The 26914-nt window shown below is 50.0% G+C and overlaps 2 protein-coding genes across 13 annotated transcripts in view; one reads left to right on the top strand and one right to left on the bottom strand.

Moving 5' to 3' along the window:
* Positions 1 to 20426, top strand: part of LOC108937578 (zinc finger E-box-binding homeobox 1-like) — a 38216-nt gene extending 17790 nt beyond the window's left edge. For 2 of the 4 annotated variants that reach the window (XM_029253338.1, XM_029253339.1), the window contains exons 2-9: positions 5194 to 5358; positions 8202 to 8258; positions 11153 to 11311; positions 11704 to 11906; positions 12095 to 12200; positions 12477 to 14263; positions 16302 to 16482; positions 17476 to 20426. In XM_029253338.1, the coding sequence (XP_029109171.1) occupies positions 5194 to 5358; positions 8202 to 8258; positions 11153 to 11311; positions 11704 to 11906; positions 12095 to 12200; positions 12477 to 14263; positions 16302 to 16482; positions 17476 to 18218 (3401 nt within the window). In that variant the 3' untranslated portion in view covers positions 18219 to 20426. Of the gene's footprint in view, positions 1 to 5193; positions 5359 to 8201; positions 8259 to 11125; positions 11312 to 11703; positions 11907 to 12094; positions 12201 to 12476; positions 14264 to 16301; positions 16483 to 17475 lie in introns of all 4 variants that reach the window. The other 2 variants (XM_029253341.1, XM_029253340.1) reach the window with 2 other exon arrangements.
* A 4544-nt stretch (positions 20427 to 24970) lies between these two features.
* The window catches only part of arhgap12b (Rho GTPase activating protein 12b), a 31367-nt gene continuing 29423 nt past the window's right edge, over positions 24971 to 26914 (bottom strand). For all 9 annotated transcript variants that reach the window (XM_029253642.1, XM_029253641.1, XM_029253640.1 and 6 more), the window contains one exon: positions 24971 to 26602. In XM_029253642.1, coding sequence (XP_029109475.1) covers positions 26428 to 26602 — 175 coding nt within the window. In that variant the 3' untranslated portion in view covers positions 24971 to 26427. The remainder of the gene's footprint in view (positions 26603 to 26914) is intronic.

The raw sequence follows: 26914 nt of genomic DNA, 5'->3' as shown, positions 1-26914 counted from the left end.
AGTCTGCATCCAGATTACCCCATGTGTTGGTGTAAGAGTGCTGCGTTAAGAGACTGGGGTATTATGGGAACTGTTAGGAATTCCACAGGAGTGTCTGTGTGACATATTGGGTGTGTTGCTTTATGAACGATTCCACAGAAAGCTGAGCAATTAGCATAAAAGGTTTAGCTAATACTTTCTTGGGTTATGTATGCACATTTTGGCAACAGTGTGCAGTTTTGGAAAGTTGTTCACAATAAATGCAATTTGCTCACTGGATCCCTCTTGGGTTTATTCATCATCCTCCCCCAGAATTCTCCCAAAAAATCAATTGAAAAAAGAAGTGGGAATTACTTGGAGCATAAAACTCCAGAAAACTGCCATGGGTTATCTGAGAATGGTCTGGAAGTAGGACGGCAATGGTAATGGGTGTAATGCACTTCTGCCTCGTTTCCTGAGATGCATGTCGCTTTGGAGAAAAACATCTGCTAAATAAACAAATGTAAATGCAAATGTGTTTCATATTGTGCTGAAATCATGGCTTGATATGGGTGTTTTACTGATTTTTTGGCGGGGGAATCGGTTTGGGGTTTGGTGTACCCCCCCCCCCCAAGCCTTGCGTCCAATGCTTTTATGATAGGCTTCACATCACCGTGACCCTGATCAAGAAAAGCAGTTATTGGAAATGCATGGATGGGTGGTTTGGGGCTTTTGGATGTGCTGGAAACAAACTATTATTTTCCCCATTTAAAACAGTGGGAAATATCTGCACCATTTTCAGGAACAGATTAATTTCATAAATCAGAGATCCCGGTAAATGTGATGGAGCCTAGGAGGCGCTGTCAGGATGACATAGAATGTAACTCCAGTTGGAGCGGGATGCTCTGTGGGAGGGAGGTCTGCGTTACTCAGGATCCGCCGAAGAAGCCCACGCCGAATGACGCGACGCTGTAGAAAACGGGGGCGTCGTAACAGCGCGTGGGGCTGGAATGGTTAAAGAGTCGGCGCTGTGGCCACAGAAAGACAGCACCGCTAAACAAACACAACTTGGCATGACGAGGAGGCATTAGCCATAAATCACCTGTCTCTTGCTCACCAGCTGGGTCACAGATGCGCACCGTGCGGGTCCCGTCCCGGTTTCGGCGCCATGCTGCGCGGTAACGGCAAAACGGAGCATGGCCAGGGGGCGTCTGGGTGGAGACATGAGGTACCCGGTTGGGTTCGGGGTCTGGCCGAGGAGTGCGTGGGTGTGGCCAACCGGTGTTAGGGTGTGTCTGGATGTGGTCGGTCGTGTCTGGGCACAACCGGGATGTGGTCATCAGTACCTCATTTGGTCCAGACATGAGCCGGGAGGGTGTGGAAGGGGCCAAACTCACTGCCCCTCCACAGCTCACACTCAAGTGCCTGCAGGCACTTATCTTGTCCAGACGTGTCCAGCTCTGGCGAGTTGTGGGTGTTGGATCCCGGCTCCAAAAATAGGCAGCAATAACAAATGCCCGTGCGCTTTATTACTTTAAAAGTGTGGCTTTGAACCCATCCACCCCCCAGGTCTGAACATCCTCATTTTGTCCCTTGCGCACCTGTGATATCACTAGCAGAGACGGTATATTTCGTTCAATTTAGCAATATCACAAAAAGTGACTTAGCGTTCATCTACGTAGAGCGATTTACCTATGTTTACAGCAGGGAAGTTTTTACTCTATCAGTCTGGGGTAAGTACCTTGATAAAGGGTACCACAACAGGAGGTGGGATATGAAACCTGCTCTTCTGAGTGGAAAGTAGCAGCGCTACCCAGTACATCACTGGCTCCTCATTTTTACCCTATGGAAGAACTGGGGGTTTTCTGAGTATACCGTGTGTGTGTGCGCGCGCATCCTGGGTTGCCCCAGAGGTGCGTTGCTGAGAAGATGACAACCTGTCCGAAACAATGAGATGTGTAGTCGGGTACAGAGAGCGAAAAGGCGCTCCGCCGGGCTCGCTCTCTCGCACACGTCATCGTTTCTACAAATTACTAGTTGGCCTTGTTTACCGCGAGGTTTTCAAAACGACGTTCCGCCCACCGTGTCCTTTCACACCTTCCGTCTTCGCTTTGTTCTATTCCGGAACTTTCTGCGGTTCTGTAACCGAGCTTAGAGAAGCCGCCCGTCCCGCCGGAGGACGCGAGGACGTCCTCCTCGGGGGGGAGGGGAGCGTCAGCCTGGCCTCGGGTCCGAGGTCGCGGGATCGCGCCGGTTCGGGTCCGGGTGTTCCCGTCGGCCCCGAGCCCCTTCCCGTCGCTCTCCGCGGAACCCGAGCCGCGCCTCGTGTTTCTTATGATGTCACTTTGGAAAACGCAGGCAGGTGGGGGAGGGAAATGTCACCTTGGCTCAGCACGCAGACTAAACCGCAAGTATAGGCGGCGCAGGGAGAGATTCCTGTGTCACGTCGGTGGGTGTTCGGTTTGCTTTCCTGTGAATGAAAGAGGCAAAGAGTGTTTCTTTATTAATTCTTTCTTTATTATAGAAACAGTACGATTCACCTGTGTCCCTCGTGCACCGGAACGATGGTCACGTGACCGGCCTCACTTCTCCCCTCTTAACATTCCACTGTATCATATATGGGTTTTATGGGATTTTCGCTTCACGGTAATCTTGTTATTTGTTAAATGTGTTTTATTCACCACATCCAAGAATTGTATGCTTGGAAATGGCTTTAACTATAGGAAGTGTTTGTTAGTGTTTTGTTTTGCTGATTAACCTGCAGCTAAAGAGAAAAGTTACCGATGATTGCGATGCCATGTTGAATGTTTATGTGCAGATAGACTGTATCACTTTGGATGTTAAAATGCTTATTGTTGTGCTTATTTTTGCTGAATTAGGCCCCGTGTCCCCCTTTAGCCCCTCCCACTGTCCTGACAGGCCCCTCCCACTATCCTGACAGGCTCCTCCCACTGTCGGAAGACAGCACTTTTCCCCTCAGCTTGGTGCGCTGTGATTGGTGGGCCTTTTCCCCCGGAAGAGGGGCAGCTGGGGCACCGTAGTTATCAGATCTCAGAGTGAGCGAATACGGCCTTGCCAGGCAGGAACGGCGATTTCTGGTCCTGCTAGTTTGGATGGCAGCTGGCTCCTCCCTCTTCTGTGCCTACTAGAGGTTTTTACACCTTACTGCGCCCATCTTCATATTTGCATACCGCGGTGTGACGCTTTGACACAGAAATAGAGAACAGCGGTTTCTTGAATGACTGCAGCCCTGTAGACAAACTGTGCCAATAACCCATTTCGTTTCGATTTTGACTGTAATTCACCTGCAGTTTACACAGTAAATACATCATTTATCGGTCAGCTTTGCTGTACCACCACCCCTGGTTTTCTCCAGTCTGACAACACTGGTCTTCTCTTCTGTGTGATGTGTGAGACATGCATCACCGGGTTGTGGAAACTCCCTCAACATCCATGGTCAATCCCCACCTCCTCTATTGTGGGTTTTTTTTTTTAATTGCAGCGGTCAGTCTTTTCCATTAAATACATACATTTATTCATTTAGCTGACGCTTTTCTCCACGATGACTTACGCTGTTAAGGTCACAATTACGTACCCATTTATACAGCTGGGTAATGCTACTGGAACAATTTAGGGTAAACACCTTGCTCAAGGGTACTACAGCCAGAGGTAGGGAATCAAACGTGCGACCTTGGGGGCCAAAGGCAGTAGCTCTAACCACTACGCTACCGGCTGTCCTTGTCAGCCATTTAATGTTCTCCCCGTTAGACGTATCTACGCAGAACCCCCGTCACCACAGTAGAAGCCCAAGACGGGGGGTAGCTTTAACCTCTACAGGTTTATTTTCCCCCCTTCTTTGCATTGGGACTTTTTTGTTTTCCTCTCCTCGACTACCGGGTGCCTTATGCTGCAGTAACTACGGCTGTTGTTCATCACACCTCGCAACACCGTTCAGTCTGGTGAGAACAACGCTAAAAATAAACTTAAAACATATGTTTAAGTATTTATTTAGAAAATATTTGTAATGAATACATTTTTAACAAACACAAAAGATTACTTGCTCCGAGAGCCCCAGCCGGACCTCGAAATTCACCCCCCGGCGGGTCCAGTCCCCTCTCTTAACTACAGCATCTTCAGGGCGGTTGAGGGTACAAATTCCAGAAGGGGAACTGCTCTCATACACCAGCTTTTGGGAAATTCAATTCAATCTGTTTTTACAGAGCGCTCTTCTCACACAGTGACACACAGAGCGATAAACTGCGCAAGTTGTTTTGGTTACGCCGCGTGCCGAGCAAATGACCTTGCGATCTACCGAAGGGCTTCAGGGGACGGGAAGAACAAGATCCAGCGTGGTCCGTGTTTGAAACGGCAATGTACAGTACTGGTGGAAAGTCTGAGCTCACCTGGGGAATACCTGTGTAGGAGGAACTGGACAGAAGAGCGAAGCACAGCAACACAGGTGTCCTACATCTTGCTGTCTCATTTCCTCATCACACTTGCTCACCACATAGTGAATGTGAGCAAAGCTGGTTTCCACCCAACGGACTCACTTTTACGCCGGTGCCGGGGCGGCTGATGATACAGCGGTCGGCGCCGTTGCCTTCGGATGCAAAGGGTGTCGGTTCGAATCTCACGTACAGCTGTATTACCCTTGTGCGAGGTCCTTAACCGGAATTGCTCCGGCAAAATTACCCTGCTGTAGAAACGGCTTAACGTCGTCAGTCGCTTTGGAGAGGAGCATCGGCTCGACGAACAAATGTAAATGTAACGACACCGTATGTGCAAGAGGACGAGTAATGGCGACGCGGTCATTAATGCGATGGTTAGTCTGAAGGCTGCGCGGTCGTCACGGTTACGCGCAATGTTCGTTTCCTGAAGGGGAAACGCGGCTGTCCGAAAATGAAAAGCGGCTCTGTGCGGGGACAGGAAGACAGAAACGGTTAACAGCTTTGAGAATGAAATATGAAAACCGCACTTTGCGTTATGTAACGTCTATGAATAACCGCAGGTCTCTTTGCCGCACGAAAGCCGTCGTGCACCTTTTTTATTTATTATTAATAACGTGACTCTCTTGCGAGAGGAAGACATTTCGGTGTCCGTGGAGATGAACAACATGCTGTATCAGGTGTCGCCGTTCGCTTCGCCGCACCGGGTACAGCGGTGTTTCCTACAGGTGGTGCCGGGCGAGGCGGGGACGGTCCCTCGCACCCCTGACCGGCCGCGTTCTCCCCTCAGTCACAAACTACAGCAATGTGGCGGAGGCGTCGGACTCGGACGACGAGGACAAGCTTCACATCGTGGAGGAGGAGAGCCTGCCGGACGCCGGGGACGGAGACGGGGACAGCAGTGTGCCGGAGGACGAGCTGGCGCTGGCACAGAATGAGGAGGGCTGGGGGGAGGGTGAGTCTGTGTCTCTCTCTCTCTCTCTCTCTCTCTCTCTCTCTCGCGCACACACACACACACACACACGTGCACTGTTTTGCTGCATACTGCTCTATGTGACCTTGTGGACGGAAAAGGGTGACGCACCGGAGTGTGTGTGATCCAGGAATAGGGCTGGAGGCTCTATGTTTAATAACCCAAAATTAAAATTCTTAATGAGAATAAATGATTAAATTTGGTGAAAACTGGCCATTTGGCTTTAAGTTAAGACTACAGGTGGTGCCTGACTTAAGATGGGGTCACGTTCCGCGAAACCCATCGTAAGTCGAAAATGCATTTAATACACGTGCTGCACGCCTCTGCGTGACAGACCGGGAGACGCGGATCGCTGTCGCTGCCCAGGAGAACATCAAAATTCGAAATTCGAAGTACCGTTTCTACTGAACGTCTGTCGCCAGCTCACCATCGTGAAGTGGAGAAAATCGTAAGTTGAACCATCGTAAATCGGGGACCGCTTGTACAGAACCACCACGAGCTTAGCAGTACAGAAAAGTAAAATTAGTCTAAACCACCAGCACTCGCCCGCCTCGTTCCCATCACTCAAACAACTCAACATTCTTCTCTGGCTGAACTGAGCTGTACCTCGAGTCCCTTAAATCTTTATATCTATCATCATCATCATCATCATCACCTGAAACCACTCATCCCGTACAGGGTCGCAGGGAGCCAGAGCCTAACCCGGCAACACAGGGCGTAAGGCCGGAGGGGGAGGGGACACACCCAGGACGGGATGCCAGTCCATCGCAAGGCACCCCAAGCGGGACTCGAACCCCAGACCCACCGGAGAGCAGGACCCGGTCCAACCCACCGCGCCACCACATCCCCCCCCAAATCTTTATATTCACAGTTATTTATGACTCTTCTCTCTGTGGTAACTTACTGCGTTAAGCTACTGACACTGATTTACCCACTTACAGCAGGATATTTTTTAACTCTATCAATTTGGGCTAAGTACCTTACTCAAGGATACCACAGCAGGAGGTGCTCACTTCGTGAAGGTCAAAGCCAGTGATGGACCAGAGGCTTCCTGTCCACCTGCGAAGGTCCATCAGCAGCTCTTCGGTCTTCCCAGCGTTCGCCTTCAGCTTGTCGTCTTTTTTTGCCGCTCAGCCGGTCACCTGGACCACCTTCAGCTACGTGCTGCTTCTTCACCGTTAGAAACCAAACGTGAAATGCGGTCATTCGTACATGACCAACGCAAACCCTGCAGGCCTGGAATCATTTGAGCAGCTTAGACATCACGATGTCAGGATCAGAAATTTTCATAAAACAATCATCTCTGAATGCAAGGAGGCATAAATTACAGGTCCAGGTCCACGGTGGAGCTGGTTTCACAGAGTCCATCATCTGAGGTGCCAGTCAGATCTGGCTAATGGGGACGGTCTGTGAAATAATAAAGTAACCGTCACCTTGTTAGGGCCCTAATTATGAGACCCGCCTCGATAATGAGGAGTCGTTCCGTCTCTTTGTCCCCCTGAATTTGCAGCGCGGCTCCTTTCGCTTCCCTCTTTAACAAGTGCCGTCCTGCCAGGTGGGGTGCCGCCGCGCATGAAAACTGTGTAGTTTAGGCTCGCGCGGAGCGGCTTTGCTCGGAGACGGCGCGGTGTCGGAGATGACCGGGACCGTGCGCGTTCACGTTCCGCCTAGGTCGCCGAGCTCCGCCTCCACGGTTATTTTTGTCCACGTGTCCTCGACCTCAAGGACGCGACGAAGGCCCATTCCGCCACATTGGGGAATTCTGGGAGTTCTCTCGAAGGAAGAACTGGACGAGATGCGGAAGGCGAAGTCCAGAGCGGTCCCGGTGGTAATAGGAGCACTCAGGGCTGTGACCCCCAGACTGGGAGAGTGGCTCCAGCAGATTCCGGGAACAACGTCCGAAGTCTCCGTCCAGAAGACTGCGGTCCTAAGAACAGCTAAGATACTGCTCAGAACCGTCAAACTCCAAGGCCTCTGGTAGCAGACCCGAGCTTGGGGAAGACACACACACCATCCCATGTGGGGGTGAGACAGAGAATAAAAAAGATATATATATATATATATATATATATACACACACACACATACTTTCTGAACCGCTTGTCCCATACGGGGTCGTGGGGAACCAGAGCCTAACCCGGCAACTCAGGGCATAAGGCCGGAGAGGGAGGGGACACACCCAGGACGGGACGCCAGTCCGTCACAAGGCACCCCAAGCGGGACTCGAACCCCAGACCCACCGGAGAGCAGGACCTGGTCCAACCCAGTGCGTCACCGCGCCCCCATAAGACACGGACGGACGGACGGTTTTGCCTGGGGTGCGAGGAGCTGTCAGCTGCTCTGGAGGAGCATGAGAACTGAATTTGTAGGGAGGAGAGAGGGGCTCCAAATGCAGCTGGGGGGCGGGGGGGTACTCTGCCGGGCAGGTCTCTTCCAGCGAGCAGCACACGACCCCACAAACTCCACGCACAGCGAGCCAGATTCGAACCCACAGCCAATACGACTGAAACTGCTGCCATCATTCCGTGTCTCTTGCCACGTCAGGCGTTTGCTTCAGGCGGGTACGGTGTACCGGCGCGAAGATGTCGGACTCGCGTTCGTTTCACAGCAGCGCCGGTGTCGAAGATCAGATCTCCATACTGGCCTTTCTCACTTGCAGCCAGTAGGTGGTGTCACTGTTAAGGAGCCGGAGTTACTTGGAAGGCTCCTGTGTGTTCGTCTCTCTACCCCACGGAACGTCACCGCGGCGGCAGCGCAAAAGGTTACGGCGGCAAAACAGCCTGAGAAATAAGACATTTTTCCGTTGTCCTCTCATTGTTCCGCAGACGCGCGCGTGGAGAGCCTGGGGCCGGCGACACGCACACGCAAAGTAGGCTATAAAGGTGAGTTGAGGTCGACGCCCACACGTGGGAGCGCAGCGGGCGGCCAGAGGCGCACCCTGGATACGCCTCTCTCATCCCTTCGTCTCTTCCTCGATACCGGCTTCGGCCGCCGCCGTTCCGAGCCCGTGACGCAGCGGAGGGATGATGGACGCAGATCCGCATCCGGAATGTTACAGGTTTAAGTCCCTGCAGTTGAGTTGCTCCAGAATATTAAATATTCAGCTATAAAAACAGATACAGGTCTTTGTGAAAATGTGATTATGGTGTCGGGGGCTTCGTTTGTAAAACTTTTTTGCGTGCAGTCGCATCTACACGAGGTGTCACTGTGGACGCTGTAAAAACCCTTCTCTTCTGCTGTCGGTTTCTAAGGGTAGCGCGTTTTTACCCTGTTTCTGAAGCGAGCGAACCCCGGTCACGCGGGCTTTGTTGTCGCCATCCAGCCGGGAGGTGCGGGGCGCGAGACCCGCCGCGCGACAGCATGCGACGTGTGCTTCTCGCTGACGCTCGCGAGGCACCACCGTTGCGCGGGGCCCGGGGCGTACACACACACGGGAGCCGGTTGCGGCCCGTTACCTTCATCCCGGTCGCCAAGATGAGCGGAGAACCGCTCGGGCCCCGTATCGCTCGTTCTGCGGGGGCTCCAACGACCTCGAGATGCCAGTTCTCGATTGAGTCTTGACCGCCTCCCTCCAGAGAGACGCGCGTCGTGCCGTCGGGTGACACGGCCGAGTCCTCCTTCCGCTCATAACCTCACACGTGACTTTTGACTCGTGCGGCCTCAAACTAATTACACTTTCAGGGCTTCTAAGCGAAAGCAGATGGCAGAAGGCATCCGCTTCCTGCACGAGACGTGCGTCACGCTGCCATCCGGGTTCAAGGGGCTGGAGCGTCTTTGTTACTCCCCATGTCTGAGTTTCACGCTAAACTCGTTCTTGGTCATTTTGGAGAAGCGTCCGGCAAGTGGTTCTCGTTAATGTGATTGCTTCGTTAATATTTTCGTCCGTCGGCCAGGCTGCACGGTTCTGTTTGCGCTCCGATTTCCCTCCCTCGGCTCCCTTTGGGGTCGCGGCCCAGAGCGAGTCCCTCTGCACGCGTTTCTAACCCACGATAAACTGTTGTTTTTTCCACCAATAAGAGGGCGAAAAGGTGAGCCGTACGACTGCAGCTGCTTCGGGTTTCCGAGTGAGAGAACTGCAGGGGTCGGGGCCCGGGAAGCCTGCCTGCAGTGCATCATGGGCAAAACGGGCACTTGAACCTGGTTCGTTTATGAGGGGTGTCGCCCCCTCGGTCAGCGCGGCTGTCCGGGCTGCACCTGCCCCCTCTCAAGGCCGTTAAATCTCCATGGCAACGATTGCAAACAGATGATGCTCACCACTGCAGCAAGGATGGGAGGGGCCACCCACCGCGAGAGTGTCTCAGTGGGATGAGCAACACGTCAGTCAAATGAATATGTTTTAGGGGTGGGACAACAAATGGTGCGGCGATTAGAGCCACTGCTTCTGGACTCAAATGGCCCAGGTTCGAATCCCACCTCCTGCTGCTCAGAGTACTTCTCCTGAACAGATGCAGTAAAGATGACACAACTCTAGGAAGAGGTGAAGTAGAGATGGGTTTCTCTGGAGAAACGCAGGAGGTAAATAAATGAACGTAGGTGGGAAATCGCGTCTTCTACCGTCACGGTTCCGGACCCAGGAAGAAAACCCTGACTGTACAAGCAGAGCTTCCTCCGGGTTCTCTTCTTAGTCACCTCGATGAAAGGACGCACTCTAAAATGTCAGTGGAAACGGCGAATGCGAAGCGCCATCAGCACAGAAGTGCGAGAGAGCTGTGCCAGACACAGGAACTCCTCGTGGCCCTTTCCTTTTTTAGCTCTCTGACGGGTAATAAAGAGGAAAGTGGCGGCCCGCGTGCTGTCCCGCTGCTAAACAAACCACGCAACGTTTCGGCGCTCTTGTGCCGCCGGGAACGAGCGTATCCGCGGCAGGGGAGCGGGTCCGGGGAGCGCTCCGCCCCCGGGTGTCTTCGGGCCTCGTACCGTTGGGAAGGTGCCGTCTTAATTAGGCCTCGTCGGTTCGCCCGGCGCTCATCCGGCGCTCATCCGGCGCTCATTAGCGCCATGTGGGAAACACATGTTCCGCAGATGAAACTAAACGGTCGTCCTCGTGCGGGCCGGCTCGGTTGCGGCGTCGCGGCTCCGTACGGTCACCCCCCTCTACCCCCGTCCTCCGGACGGAGCGCGGATCGTGCCGCTTTGGGCCAGTAAGGCCGTGCGTGTCGAGGTCGCGAAGAGCCGCTCCCTCCCTCTGCCGCAGTTCGCGACTCGCCGCGGCCGCACCGTCCTTCCGCGCCGAATCCGAGCTCTGACGAAACGCCGTAAATCTTTCTGTAGGTTGCCGCACGTGTAGGCGCTTAGCTCCGCGCTTTCGCCGATCGGTGACTGCGGAGCTGCTGAAGCGGGACGTGAACCTCAGCTCGGTATTTCGGAGGAAGGCTGAACTCGGGTTGTGTTTTTGTTTCTTGCAGCGCGCAGAAGGCCTGTGGCTTGAAGGCGCATGTGGGCACTGTTCACGCTGGGAGGTGAACTGGAGGACGGGGGTCGGGGGTCGGGGGAGGGTGTTCGTGGCACCTTGGGAAATGGTTTGAAAGGAAAGGCTAACCCACCCCCACCTGACTGACTTGCCAGGTTTGTCTGCTGGCAGTGTGGCCAAGCGCTGGTGCTCCGGGGGGATGTGGAACAGGGCCTTCAGACCGTCTCCACTGTTGGCAAAGAGGCGCATCGGTGGAAGTGACACTTATATGCACAGATGACACGTCAGCAAAACAACCTGGAGAAAACTTATGATCGATTTCGCTCATCGCTCCTAACTACGTGTCTGTGCCTCATTGTGCTCCAGTAAAAGACGAGTGTGGCTCCGATGGGGAGGATGCGGGCAGCACGGACGCCATGGTCGAGGAGATGCTGCAGCAGGGCGACACGGCGGTCATTTACCCCGAGGCTCCCGAGGATGAACCGAGGCAGGGCACCCCAGAGCCCAGCGGCCACGATGAGAACGGTACATCGCCCCACCATCCTTTATTCTCTTCATGCTCCTTCAGTGAGTTGACAGAGATGCAGTTAGACATCCGTGCCACCGGGGGCGCTGTTCCAAATAGCACGCGCCAACACGTAAGTTCCTAAATAGGGACTGCTGACAAGGTCCGAGTTTCCTATAAACTGATGATTAACTTCACTTGCCCGCCTTGCTTTACCACCCCGTATGTCTCATTTTGCACAGAATTTACTTTTTTCAGATGTTCAGTATCTCTTTTCGTGGAAACTCTGCCGTCGCGGCTGACTCGCCGAAGGCTGTTTGACGCACACGCGCGAACTGGGTTGCTGCCTGTCGTCGTGTCGATTCTTACGTGTCCTCCTCCCTCCTCCTCCCCCGGCCGACGACCCGCGCAGGCACCCCGGACGCCTTCTCGCAGCTGCTCACGTGCCCTTACTGCTCCCGTGGCTACAAGCGCTACACCTCCCTGAAGGAGCACATCAAGTACCGGCACGAGAAGAGCGAAGACAACTTCAGCTGCTCCCTGTGCAGCTATACCTTTGCCCACCGGACGCAGCTGGACCGGCACATGACCGCGCACAAGACCGGCCGAGAGCAGGTACTGCAACGATGGAGCCGTACTCCGGATCCATGCGCCGCGCGCTCACGCATCTTATGTGACCGGAAGGAAGGCGCGACACACGCGGTTCGAAATTTAGCAGTAACGTTTCCGATGAGCGATTCTGAAATATTCCTGTAGGAAGGGTGTCAGTTGGGTTGAAGTTATCGAGTTGCTTGTCCTCACAGCGACACGTGACTCAGGCGGGGGCCAACAGGAAGTTCAAGTGCACCGAGTGCGCCAAGGCTTTCAAGTATAAGCACCACCTGAAGGAGCACCTGCGCATCCACAGCGGTGAGGGCGGCATCAGAGCGAAGGGCCGCGTTGTCCGACCGGTCCCTCCAGATGGGGCAGATGCAGTTGGCACAGAGAAGTGCTTTGAGTTTTTGTCCTTCGCCGTTAAACTGGAGGGACTTTCCCGTTATGTTAAGTCATAATGTAAGTGCTGTGATTATCAGCTTGGAAGGGAATTGGACATTTGATTTTTCTTTCGTGTTTGCATCAGTCGTCCCTGCAGGTGCATCATGCATTTATGTGTGCGTGTGTGTGTGTGTGTGTGTGTGTTCGTAGGGGAGAAGCCGTACGAGTGCTCCAACTGCAAGAAGCGCTTCTCCCACTCCGGCTCTTACAGCTCCCACATCAGCAGCAAGAAGTGCATCGGCGTGGTCCCCGTGAACGGCCGGCCCCGCCCACCGGCAAAGGGCCCTCAGTGCACATCCCCCCCCGTGGCCTCCCTCCCGGCGGCGCCGGTCCGCATCCAGCTCCGCGAGAAGGTCGACAACGGGAGGCCCTTGCAGGAGCAGTTGCCCCTCAACCAGATCAAGGCAGAGCCAGCGGACTGCGAGTACAAACCCGTCGTGATACCGACCACTGTCAACGGGGTTTTCCACAGTGCTCCTGTGCTCCAGGCGGCGCCGGCCCCCCAAGGCCTGGTGCAGGCCGTGGTGCTGCCCACCGTAGGCCTGGTGTCACCCATCAGCATCAACCTAAGTGACATCCAGAATGTTCTCAAGGTGGCGGTTGACGGGAACGTGCTTCGCCAAGTGTTGGAGAGCAACCAGGTGAACGCGTCGAACAAGGAGCAAGGGGGCACCACGGGGCAGCCGGGACAGCCAGCCAGCCGCTCCGTCATCTCGGCCATCAGTCTTCCTATCGTGGAACCGGACGGCACCACCAAAATCATCATCAATTACAGTGTAGAGCCCAGCCAGCTGCAGCCCATCGCCCAGGTCCCAAAGAAGGAGCCGGCGAAAAACACAGAGGTGTGTAAGGCTGAGAAGCTTCCGGAGGATCTGACCGCGAAGGCCGGGTGCGGCAAAACGGCCGACGGCACGGAGGCGGAGGAGGCGGCTCCTGCCCCTGCCCCCGTGCAGACGGGCAGTACTTGTCTTCTCTGTGACGAATGCCCTGGGGGGTTAGATGCGCTCGACAAACTAAAACACTGTAAAGCGGAGGGAGGAACGGTCAGCCCAAGTGTAGACGGGGCAGAGCCAGACAGGACCGCTTCCGTAGTGTCATCCCTCCTCTCCGATGGGGGACTCTCCCCCAGCCAGCCTCCTTTGAAAAACCTCCTCTCTTTGCTCAAAGCTTATTTCGCATTGAACGCAGAGCCGACCCAGGAAGAGCTGGAAAAGATCTCAGACTCAGTAAGTTTGCCGAAGGATGTGGTCAAAAAGTGGTTTGAGAAGATGAGGGCAGGGCAGGTTTCGGCGCCAGGTAATGACCCTCCTCCTCCGGAGCCGGCGGCTCCCGCCTCCGAGTCCGGTGGGGCTGAGGCCGAGCCCCCCCCTGCCAAGGAAGGGCAGGCCAAGCAGCAGGAGGCCGAAGTGATCACCGACGGTCCGCTTACCGCGGCCCGACCGCAGGCTGCCGACCCCGGCGAGGCCGAGGGTGACCCGTCCCCGCCATCGCCACTAAACCTATCCTCGAGCGGGCTCGCTATGACTGCAACTGCCGAGGAGCCAGGAGGCGGGACTCAGGCAGAGCCGCTTGACCTGTCACTACCAAAGCTCCCACGCGAGGAAGCCGGCGGAGCCGCCGGCAGCGCTGTTTACCACAACAGTGTTTACTCTGTTCAGGAAGAACCCCTGAACTTAACTTGCACAAAAAAAGAGCAGCCGCATACTGAGACAGTTTTTGTTACCCCACCAAGTGCCAACCCAATTAGTATCGTCACCACTCAGTTGCCCACCATTGTGGCCATCGCCGACCAGAGCAGCGTGCCCTGCTTGCGAGCGCTGACTGCCAGCAAGCAGACCATCCTCATCCCACAGCTCACTTACTCCTACACAGCTTCAGGGACGAGTCCCACGGGGACCGAAATCCAGCTAAAGCCGCCGCAAGCTAACGGCAACCAGGTAGGTGGGCCGTGGTTCTCCTGTGCGGCAGCCCCACTTGGTTTTAGTGGGTTTTCTAGGTCTGACGTTGTTGGTTCTTTGAGTCGAGGCAACATATGGCCTTCGGCAGCCTGTGAAAATGATGCCGTTGAGCCCGTGTAACGTAACGAAAGGCACATTTTAGTGACAACGCACTGATCACCCCCATGCGTCCCATGTAATTCAAATATCTTGAGCTGATTGGGTACTGGTCATTTGTTTTCCTTCTAAATGCATTATTGAGAGGTAATACTAGGCTTCTTGTTTTCACCAGACATAAGGACTCGTTATAGCGGAGATATCGTTAGATCGTTGTGACGGAAGAGCGAAGGCCTGAGACGGGTCCTTGGAACGCCCTTTGGATGCAAATCCATCTTCTGGCTTCTTTTCGTACTGAAGACACTGTAGTCATGATGTCTCTCGCTTCACTGTCAGATGTAGTTGCTGTGCTATTAAACACCTCCAATAAGAGTGTTTTTCCTCAATTGCAGCTTATTCAGACCACCTCAGATCACTGATGTGGTCATGATGAGTGCAGATGTTCCAAGTCAGCAGTGGGTTACACCATGGTTTGGGCTCATGTGTATGGTATGCGCCAGGTGGTTGACTGAACGGTGCGGAAGGGTGTCAGGTTTTATAACCAGAGCCCAGCCTGGAGGACATAATCTCTCCCGTGTGACTCGTTCACAGAAAGTCAACGGTGCTGCAGCAGATGTTGGCTGCTTTGAGCCGAGCGTCATGATTTTCAGTCAGGGCTGTTGCATGATGTTTGAAAAGTATTTGTGCTCCAGGTGGTGGATGTGTGGTGGCCAGCGGGAGCGAGAGTTGAGGGTTGTAGCCATTGGCGACGTGAGCTGAGGGTTGAAGCCGAGGGTGACAAGAGCTGAGAGGTTTGGCCAATTGGAACATGAGGACAGAAGCCTTAGGGTTGGTTTGCTCAAGCTTTGATTTACTCCTACATCAGGTCAGAAAGTGAGGTGTGGAGAATTTGTCTTTGAGGAGGAAGTTGGGTCGTACCTTTCCAAACGCAGTATAGCTTCATGTTGCCTAATACTGGAGAGTATAATGTGCTCCAACATGAGCACGTCAGTGTTCAGTCATGAGAAGCAAAGTTCACGTACCTGGTGTGATGTACGGTATGTGTATATGAAACGTACCATCGGTCTCCACCTAAACGACTGCCGGATGGAATAGAGACATCAGCACTTGTCTTTGATCAGTTCGGTGTCATAACAGTCCAGATGTGAAGTCTAGCCACCAATAACCTTCTTACACACTGCTGTAGAGCACAAATACGTAATGAGGGCTGATCGATCGATTGATTTATGCATTGGTGTCAGATGCAGCTAAAGTATTCTCCATGTTTTCTGCAGGCACAGTAAATGTATTAGATTTGACGTTTAATATGAAATAATGTAACTTTATTTTGAAATATCAGGAACTACTTTAATGTTCATTTTAAATATTAAGTGATATTTAATAAGAAAACAGTAATAATGAGGTGGACCGTGACTAGCCTCGCACCCTATTCTTCCAGGATAGTCGCCAGACCACTGGGACCCTGCCTTAGGATAAGCAGTTATGTTTTTATTACTCACTCACTGTCGGTATGTAATAATTAAGAAATGGCTTGTTTGTATCAGTGGTTTAATATATAATTGCATTAACATTTTTAGACACACGTGACTGTCACCAGGACAAGCTGAAGGAAACTGTCTGAAATGGACATTTTCTACATTTTTCGTACGAAAAAATAATTAATGTAACAGGTAGTGTGGTGTTTGGTGTAAATCCAAGAACCCGTTTCCCACACCGACCTGAGCTTCGTCCTGCAACGTGCTCTCGTGTGAATTCTGCAAAAAGGGGCCCGGGGCCGCCAGTCTTCAGCCGTGGCTCCTCGTACTTTTTTTTGTGTTCTAGCGGCATAAATGATATTGTCCCAGAATTCTTTGTTCATTGTGTCCGTTCTCACTGTGTTTGAACTGCCCAAAACACAACGTTGTGGCCTCCCGTCCGCCAGGAGGACAGAGTGGACACCAGCTCCAACGGTGGCCCCAACCTGGAGGACCACAACGACTCTGACTCCACACCCCCCAGGAAGAAGATGAGGAAGACGGAGAACGGGATGTACAGCTGCGACCTGTGCGACAAGATCTTCCAGAAGAGCAGCTCCCTGCTGAGGCATAAGTACGAGCACACGGGTAAGTGGGGCGGCGGCACGTGTGGAGCGTGTGACCCGTCACCCGGCGTCGCGGACGCCTCCGCCGTTCCATCTGCGCTCAGTCACTCCGCTTCCTCCCTTGTTCCATCTGCGCTCAGTCACTCCGCTTCCTCCCTTGTTTCTGGAACCCGCAGCAGGGTTGTGTTTGCAATTACTCCAGTTCTTAGCGAGCGCGAGGGAGGCTCCAGGTTCGAGGTGACGGTTGTTAGATTGCCAGATGACTTCAGAACCTCTGATTGTATCAGACGTCCCCGGTCGGTCAGATTAATTGATTATAATTTGGGCTGCGTAGCCAAGCATTTCGACATGTTGCGAGTGTGTTCCAGCCACGCTTCCAGAATGTTCTGCAGTTCATTGCCTAATGGCACAGGGCGCGGACTCGTTTCAAGCAGCTGAGTTTATAACCCGGCAATGATGACCTCACTTCTGTAACCGTTTCGATCCCGGCTGCTTTTCTGCCCCGCGATTATGGGCTCCAGAAGGACAGGTGGTTCACATCCCACGTAGAGAGAGCTCCAGTCCTCCGAAGCCAGAGGGTCTGCTGCTGTTCCCTCTTTCCATGTAGTCACTTGTGGGATTAGGAGAGCAGCCGTTCCCCCAGAAGCATGAACTCCTACACGAGCCCACTGTAACGGAACTAGAAGAACTAGAATGCCGCAACTGGTACTCGAACCTGCACAGATTTATGTTTCTCCCATTTCCTTAGCCTGGGAGTCTCCCCCCCCCCTCCCCGTTTTTTCAGTTGTCAGGGAGATTATTTCAGATGAGTACATTAGCACACTGCCTTATTGTCCTTTTATTACTCGTGTGTCACTGTATGCGCTGTCACGCTGCTGAGAAAAGTGCTTTATGAAAATGGTGGAAACCGATGCCCTGGAGGACTGGAGGTCCCCGCTCTTTGTCACCTATGCCATGTTGTACGAGGCAGTGGGACGGCTAACCGGAAAGGGTCTCTCCGTGTCTCCCCCCACAGGGAAGCGCCCCCATGAGTGCGGAATCTGCACCAAGGCCTTCAAACACAAGCACCACCTGATCGAACACTCGCGGCTGCACTCGGGCGAGAAGCCCTACCAGTGCGACAAGTGCGGCAAGCGATTCTCGCACTCGGGCTCCTACTCGCAGCACATGAACCACCGCTACTCGTACTGCAAGCGGGAGGCGCGGGGGGGGCGGCAGGCGCGGGAGGGCCCCGGCATCCGAGCGGCCGACGGCAGGGCCGCCTCCCCGCCCTCTCAGCCGGACTCGGACGACAGGGAGAGCAGCACCCGAGGAGACGAGGAGAGCGAGTATGAGGAAGAGGAGGAAGAGGAGGAGGAGGAGGAGGAGGAGGAGGAAATGGATGGGGTCGGCATAAACGACGACGAGATACAGGTGGTGCGAGTGGGCGAGGGAGAGGAGAGCGAGGAAGATGACCAAGAATATGTTGGGGAGGAGCTAGCTGAGGAAGGGGAGGAGTCGGAAAAGGGGGAGGAGAATCTGCTTCCGGCAACGGCGCTAATAAAAGAGGAGGAGGAGGCACAGGAAGTGGATCAAGCGCAGCAGGAAGTGGTGGCGACGGAGACCAAGGAAGCCTTGACAACAGAGGACGTCACGGCAACCGTTAAACAAGAAACGGAGAGCGAGGCCATCATGCGAATCACGGAGGTGGAAGGGGACACTGAGAAGGTCTCCGAGTCTGGGGAAAAGATTCCAGGAAGTGACACCGAGGGCAAATGAGCAAAGCTGGAATAATTACAAAAAAAGGAGACAAGAGGAATTGAACCACATTTTTTTTCCAATATACTACAATATGTACAGATTATTGTTGGGGAAAAAAAAACACGGTTGCCTAAACGCTGTGTTTTAGTTCACTACTGTGTATAACTCCTGTTGTGCCTGAACTTCAAAAAACAACCGAGTAACTTTTCCATGTGAGAAATTTACAGTGTTAGAAATTGTTTGTTTGAAAAAGGTAATGAAGTTTAACAAAACTGCATATATAGAGACTGAAGGGCAAAGCTGATGCGTTTTAGGTAATGTTTATTACTAAAACGTCCTGCGTTCTTTCTTTTATCAGTGTTACTAACTTTGTCACTTATGTTTTAACCTTTTAAGCTGTACAGTTGGGAGAGATTTCTATACCTTTTTATTGCCAATGAAGTTTGTTAAATCAGTATTTTATTAAGTTGGAAAAAAAAAAATCTGCACTACAGTATTCCTGGTTTGCCTAAGGATAAAACAGGCTTCAGTATTACCGCACTAGAGTCCGTCTGCGACACGTCGGCTTCTTTGGTTCTTCGAAATTGGATCGTTGGCCTTAAAACAACATCATCGTGGGGAGGGTTTGTGTGTTTCCCATCTGGGAGTTCGCTGCAACAGCCATGACCCCCAGCCCTTGCGTTGTGCTTTTTATTTTTTTTTTCGTCTAAATCTGTGACCACTGTCACCTTTTTCTCCTTTCAATAATCTGTCTTCAAGGTGGATTGAAGCAGGGGGCACAGCAGTGCAGCGCAGACGACGTTCAGTCCCGCAGCCTTATGCAAGACGTGTGCTGTAAGTGCCATTGAACAGTGTTATTTGTTACTAAGCGCTTGTACGCAACACGCGGGGGGCGCTGGGGGCCATATCCACTGAGATTAGTTGGCTGTGTTTTCGTGTGTGTGTGTGTGTGTGTTTTTCAAATAATAAAAAAAAAAAGCTAAGCAGAACGGGAAGAAAGCGCTCCGCAGTTTGCCCGAGGTGCGAATGAAACATTGCGGCGCTTCAGCTGACAAACGCTGGATATGGCCCCAGTAAAAAGGAGAAAAAAAAAAAAACGTTAATATTTACCTGTCAGTATTACTGTGTTTTGTCCAGTTTTATTTTTAATGTTTTGCAAAAAACGGTGTATTTTCCACAAAAGCAGTATTAGTCTCGTTTCCCCAATAAGTACCAGTTTAGTTCTAGAAAACTTTTTATATTTATGTCTTATTTTTTATATTTCAATCTGGTTATTTATTACACAGTGTAGTGTATAAAACTGTAGCTTGTATTAAAACAGTAATATATTTTAGTATGAATAATTTGTAAGGCAAGTGAAGTCCAAGCCAGAAGAATGACTCGTGTTTTGTTTTCAAAGGTATTACATGTTAAATTAGTGTTGGAAAAAAAAATTACAAATGGAGGACATATTTTCATCAATAGTTATTTTCTACCTTTGTCCCTTAAATCAGTTACTGAGCTGAAAATGTACTGTGCAACTAAGAAAAAAAGGCCAAAACTAGACTGACAGACATTTGTTACGGTTTTATTTGTGCCAGTTCCTCCACATCTATGTCTCTCAAGGCTTCTTGTTTTAAAGATCCCTTTCAGTCCTAGTCATTCTTATACGTTTTGCCTCCCCATCACAATAAAATACATCATCACAGATGTCCTGAAGTGTTGACTTTCCAATTTTAAATGTGTTTGTAACGTATTAAGCATAACTAAAGTAGCATAACGCTACAGTGGGTTATTGTAAAGGTTTCATCTGAAGGGATTGATGTTTTGAAGAACTAAACTCCATTATTTTATGGTCGGTGCAACTTGAAAAAAATTCATACTGAGATGAAATCTGTGATCCCCCCCCACACCATTACCCTGAGCTCGTACGGTAAAGTACGATCACGCCCACATCCGCAATACATTGCTTATGCTGTTTTGGGGGGTCATTATACATTATACCTCCGACCTCCACCTGTGTAGTTGTTGGTCACAGAATAGGAACTGAAATGTTGATGCTTAATTTTTCTTCTACTGGAATTTTTTTCCCCATATAAAGAGGTAAAAGCCAAACCACAAGGTCTTTCCACAGAAATTTAGAAAATTTTAATTTCGCCCCTCAATAACATTCGAAAAGCTTTATGAATTGAGCCGATTGCCGTAAGTACGACCCCAGCTGTAGAAAAGTGTTCAAGTCTTTCTGCACAGCAGAGGAACCCAGCAGCTTCTGTGTGGTTCATCTCAATCAAGATGCTGGAAGGTCCTTCAGAGGTGTCCGCTCACCATGTGGCCTGCTGTGAAACACCGGGGAAACAAATCGGTAACCTGCTGCTGCATTAGGATTCCAGGGCAAGATGGGGCTATGGGAGAGGAGGAGATGACGGCAGGGTGTGGAGTCTCTCCTCAGGCCCCTGGACAATTTTCCAACCTCCCCCCTCTTCCCAGGCCTGGACCAGATCCCAAACCCCTGGATCCACCAAAACCCAGTGTGCCAAGGTCACGCTTATTGATCCATCTCTGCTCTCCAGCAGATTGGCCCAGGACATGAATTAGTAAAGAACCCAAGAGAAATCTAACCACATTTTGCCATTTTCTTTAAAAAAAATTCCAGTATAATTTACATCCACTTTAAAAATTCCTGTAAAATATACAACGTTTAAAGAGCAGAGGCTTTCCATAAAAGCTGCACCGTTTTTAATAGAGAAGGAAGCAGGGCCATGTTGCTGAAATCCAACATGGACTTTGTTAGCAGTGTAGGATACAGCAGATAGTGCAGTGGTTAGAGTTACTGCCTTTCGCTCAAAGGACCTGGGTATTTATATATCACTCTCAGCTGATACGGTTAAAATGACCCTGCTGGTAAATGGTTAAATCGATGTGTCCGTGTAGAAATCTCACACTAAGTCACCTTGGAGAAATTGTGGGGTGACGAAGTGCAACACATGCTGCTCAGGGCCAGCCGTGTCCAGAAGATCCAGGTGGGATACGTGGTATATTTACCCTGTTACGATGAGCCCCGGACCGTGACGTCGCTCCCCTGGGGAAATTTGCTTAAAGCTCACTGTCAGCTGAAGGACACTGGACCAAGAAATTGCACATCCTATAAATTGACTACTAGTCCTGAACACAAACTGACCCCTAAACCACTATGTGCAACATACTGATTATTTCTGTGGAAACTTTTCAAATGAAACAACTAATCACAGCTGGCTACAGGTGGCTAGAGTTGCGTGTAAAAGTGAACGGAAACAATTCACGTGTTGTGTGAAGTATTTCCTTACAGACAAGCAATCAACATGTTACAATGAAGCCTACCTCACCCCCTGTACCTGCGGAACTGGCACTGGACCACCACGACTCTGGTGGGTTTAGCTTACGTATTTTCGCTAGGTAGTTTGTGTAAAAAGGTGTACATCTCTCTAAAAGGACAACTGAAAAGGCATACAGTTTTACAATTAGCTTGCGTTGCAGACCACACTTGCTGAGAATCATGAGGGATTAGATGGGGATCTTTCAAGAGCTGCTGACTACAAGGCCCTCATTTTCTCATACAGCTGTTCTGCTTGGACCAACACGTCTGGAACAGTTATCGTTTCAATATTACCCGCAGCTGTGTACTGCTCAGCTGGAACAGAGGTCTCATATTAGGCAGCCGTGGGACACATTGCCACAACAAGGTTCTTTGATTCCCAACAATTGCTCTTGTTTGAGTCGGAATCAATTCTAAAACAGCAGGAGCTTCAGCTCCAAAGAGGGTCACTGGCTTGGAATCATGACACGGACCCAGTAAAACACAAACCCTGTTCTTTTCACGCTCGGAAAAGTGTCCACTAGGACATGCCAGATGGGGGTGTCACCCAACAAGGCTTTCAGATCAAGACTGAGGGGTGTGACCGGACAATCCTGACTGCCCACTGGACTCCAGCTCTTTTCTCCAACCAGCACTTCTTTTTGGATTGCTCCGTCTGGCAGCAGGAGACCCGAGTCAAGCATGCAGCCCTCCATCCAGGAGGAAGTAGGAGCAGAAGCATTTGAAAACTTCTTACAATGTAATGAAAATAAAAAGCTAAAAGCCTGATACGCTAATCTATTCGGAGCATTTCGCAAAGTGAACAGTGACCTACGATGTTTGTTTGTGCAGGTCCTCCAGGTGACAGTCGAACTGTCATTTGTTCTGATACAGCTAATAGCCCAGAGAAGAGGCAGCCGCCCGAGGCTGTAATTATTGCCTCTTCAATCCACTCCATTCAACCTGAATGTAGAAACTGGGCTGAAGAGATGAAGCCACTGAGGCAGAACAGGAGAGAGCGAATTCCCCAGCATGCAGTGCAAACTGCCCAGTTAAGCCAATTTGAATTAGGCATGGTGTGACAGTCACCCGCAGGTCCCGCTCCTTAGCGAGCAGTCATTAAGTGTTTGGTCACGCATGGGAGCATCATGACAGCCAACACCCAACTCACGGATAACCCCCAACAAAGATCAAGAGTCATGCACCTGCATGTGGGTGGGGCCAATGGACCCATTAAAGAGCCTGAAATTCCTCCATTTCTCATAATGAAGCTCAGGGTACGACCTGATTAGACGCAGCTGAGCAAGAACAGATCACGCCCATTGGCTGGAGCTGTAAAGCTCTGACAGATGTCTAAAACCAATGTGAGAAAAGCCAGAGGAGGGCGAGGAGGAGACGCCAAAGCAGCTCTGGAACGTTTTGCAGGAGTGCGTTCGAGGACGTCAACCTGCACAGAAACGCAGCCAGAACCAAAAAATGTGTTCTACTCTGCCTCCCTGTGGACACATGGCAGTAAGGCAGGAAAGGGCAACTCCTCAGAACCGTTTCTCAGCCAGAAGCCCCATTATTAACCTGATTATATTTCAACAAACTGCAGGATCAGGTCATAGAAAAGATTAAAGTTACTATTATTGTAACAGGATCTGTCAGCTTTTGAAAGCATGACCTGAATGTGGAAACAGTGCTTTTAAAGCCTCTACATTTTTGCCACTTAAAGACACTTTTCTCCAAAGCTTTACTATTTAGCTGACACACCTTTTTCACCAAAAAACATGGAAACTCCCTGCAGGCTGAGTTGGGATTGAACCCATGTCCTCTCGTACTGTTCAGGTGCCATGCCACCCAACTTTAAACACATTCTTAAAATGGGTGACTAATGATGGTCCAGTCCTATGTGAAATATGGGTACCAGCAGGTGAGAGGCGATTCAGCTGTGTGCGCTACTCGCAGGCAACGGTTGGAAGAGCAAATTATCAGGAATAGGATTTCATTAGCATACAGCGAAATGTAACATACCACACAACGCTGAGGTATTTCGAGTTCATGTGCTAAGGGATGGTTTAGTGGGTGGTCTCCAAGACAGGCCTGTGTGTGGATGTGAGAGAAGTAATACAATCTCTGGCATCAGGCCAATCCAATAAACTAATGAGAGCTGGTGAACAGGAATACAAGAGTTGACACAAAAGCTGCAGGCCAACAGAGCCCTCATATAGCTACTCAGACTGATGCTTCACAAAACATCTCCCCAAAAGTTGGAGATGTGCACCCACTACACACCTGGCAGTGGGACTGGACCCTATATTCGTATGTGCTGTGCAGCTGACGGAGTTGTTTATATCCATTCAACTTCCAGACAAGTTTACAATCATCATGATGTCTTCTTTTAAGAGGGATGCTTCCCCAGAGCATCATCAGGAGATACCATGTGTGGAAGATGATTGATTCAAAACGGTCTACAGAAAAATTTATTAAAAAGTCTTTTTAACCTGGACTTAAAGACAACTCTAGGCTTTCCCTTCTCATCACAGTGATGGAGGATGTTGTGACAATTCATCTGTTGCTGTGTCCTCATGTTGTCTCGTACTATGGTGGTAAGATGCTTTTTCTCCAAAGCGATGTTGGGGACTTACGGACCGTATCTTCTCCATACCGGCAGCTCCAAGTCTATGAATGAAACTCCTGCTCTAATCAAACTGCTCCTGGACAGGAAGCACTGGTTTCTTACCATACTCCGCTAAAAGGCTGCGAAAGACCAGCAGAATCTGGAGAAACAAATTATTTATGAAGTGCAGCAATATTTATAATGTACTTACAAGGATTGTCAGAGAGGGTGAGGAAAGAACCAGTGACAAGTTTTTTCTAATGTACTTTTACCCTATTACATATCAAAGTGCTATACTGTATGATATGAACCTATGAAATCAAGAAATTCATTGCCAAAATTAATTATTAATTTACCAGTGTACTGTCATCCAAGATTTACATTTTTTTCCATTAAGTTGTTGAAAATTTGATATTGCTAAAATGTGCATTCACAGATATACCCATGTTGAAAGAAAGTTTGCTACACCTTGGCTCCTTGTGACAAACAGTCCACTTACAGACTTCCCAAAGATACATTTTCAAATTTATTTTTCAATGCATTTTCTTAACTTATCACTTTCAAGGTAAACAGTGGTTGAATGGCAGGACTGCCTTAATCCAGTTCACTTCCACAGCATCAACAGCTGGTGTTCCTGAGTGTTCACAACTAAAACCAAGATGAGGAACATTGCACAAGTTTAAGTCAAACATCAGTGAACAATTGGGAGGATTGAGTAGCAGCAGTTTGTGAAAACAATATTGTCATCTTAAAATATGACTCATGTAACTTGAAGTCAATAATGTTTAAAATGTCAAAGTATTTTAATTTATTATAACTCCATCTAAGACTTTTACAGAACCCATCCACTGAAGGGAGAAGGGGGGGGGGGAAATCAAGTATATATATATAAAAAAAAATCTGTATAATAAACCATTTATTGATTGAGATTTGGGTGGTAGAAGTAACCAAAAAACAAACTTACAGATAGACTTCCAGTCCCAGTGGTGTCTGTATACCACTGAGGCAAAAAAAATTGGTATTTCATAGAAACTGCACTTCAAAATGAATTTTGACAAAGATGCTCCTGACGACCAGACAACTTCTTACAGGCTTTACAGCTCCCTTGAGCAATACTTTTACTTTGAAAAAAATTGACTAATTGTGCCATAATTACAATCACCACAATAGGAAATTACCAAAAATTAACAGTTTTATTTTTCTCAGGTTAGACAGCTATGCTGTGAACACCAGTTCCGGCAAACCATAACAATGAAGAGTTAAACAATACAATAGCAAAATCACAATCCGTGTTTCTCCAATATCTTCACAATTATTCTACCATACCACTGCTTAACATTTCTCTCCCAGTTCCTGAATAATCAAAAAGAGATTAAACAACAATGCCACTGGTATCATATGCACTGGAGCACACATTTCCAGTATAGTTCTTTTGATACACAAATATGTCCCATGAAACATTATGTAAATAAATGCACAGCTGTAAATATTCTAACTTTCCAGAAGAATTTGAACTTGCCCAGAGAGAGGTTTGTTTCAGGAGAGTTCATTGATTGTCTCAAAAGAGCTCACAGACTGGGGGATAGATTGCAGGACCATGCATCACAGTTGGGTTTGTCCACAATACGAGTGGTTTTCAGGAAAAGGCTGGAATGGAGATTGGAAGGGCTATACAGTTACGTTCTGTACAGTTTGTGCGGGGGAGTGGGGTGACTCCTTTCCGTTTGGTGGGTTATGTTCTTCCCCCACCAGTCCCATATCCATATGGGCTTCCAAGGACTAGTTCCCAGCAGCAGACCCTAGTTTCAATACTAACACTGAACAGCAGAGGGCAACAATACACTTTGTACACAGGAGACATTACCCATCATGTTCACAGCACTGCACCCATTTCTTTCCCCCATTACACCCTGTCAAGCTGGGTTTTGTCTGCTTGGTGTGGAGTCCTTCCAGAGTTCTGTCGGGCAGATGTCCTACACACCAGAGCTCTGTTCTTCTGGAGCTACCAGAGATATCCAGCCAGAAACTACAGTATATCCACTAGGCTATGTTCCCCAGTAAACAAGTCGACCAAATGTCCAAACTGCCGCCAGTCCTCTGTATCCAGTGTGTTCTGCCTGTTTTCACTGTCAAGTCTTCCACCCAACAGCACATTAAAGGCTGCTGAAGAAATTGCTGCTCACCGTATGACAAGGAAAAACTAAGTGTAGAGAGCTCCGAAAGAGTACAACTCAATATGTAGGCGTGCCCGTCATTTAGGAGAGAAAATTCGGCATGTGGCGAGTTACAGGTGGCCAAGGTGAAGCACAGCAGCCCTACCTGCCAAAAATGTTCTCAAACTCCAGTAAGATGAGCTCCACAATCTGATTCTGGTAGACCATGTGCACAGCGATATTGCCCGTCTCCATCTCGGGTCTCAGTAGGGTGGGTCCAAACACGATGGCCACGCTCTGGGTGTTCATGCGGTTGGCCTCTCCGTGCTCAATCACTCTGCGGGGCAAAACGTCTTGCTTACTAAGAGAAGTACCAAAGCAACATCCTTTAAAGTTCTAAAAATTTGCTCTTTCCCACACACACTCTACAAAGATTCTTAAGAATATATTACCTGTCAGCACGATCATGATTAAGAAACAGATTTTTTAAAAGTGAGCGAATTAAGCCCCTGCTCTTATCTTACAGTATACACCCTGAACATTAAATATCAAACCATAATTTTGCACAATGGCTCTGCAAAAAGTGGCCATAACAGAAGCCAAAACAAAAACACCCACATAGCAAAATTTTTTTAAAAAAGCAAGACAA

This window comes from Scleropages formosus, chromosome 7 (assembly GCF_900964775.1).
Source record: "Scleropages formosus chromosome 7, fSclFor1.1, whole genome shotgun sequence".
NCBI classification, from domain to species: Eukaryota; Metazoa; Chordata; class Actinopteri; order Osteoglossiformes; family Osteoglossidae; genus Scleropages; species Scleropages formosus.
Note: the sequence above shows the minus strand (reverse complement) of the source record. Positions and strands in the feature narration are given on the sequence as shown.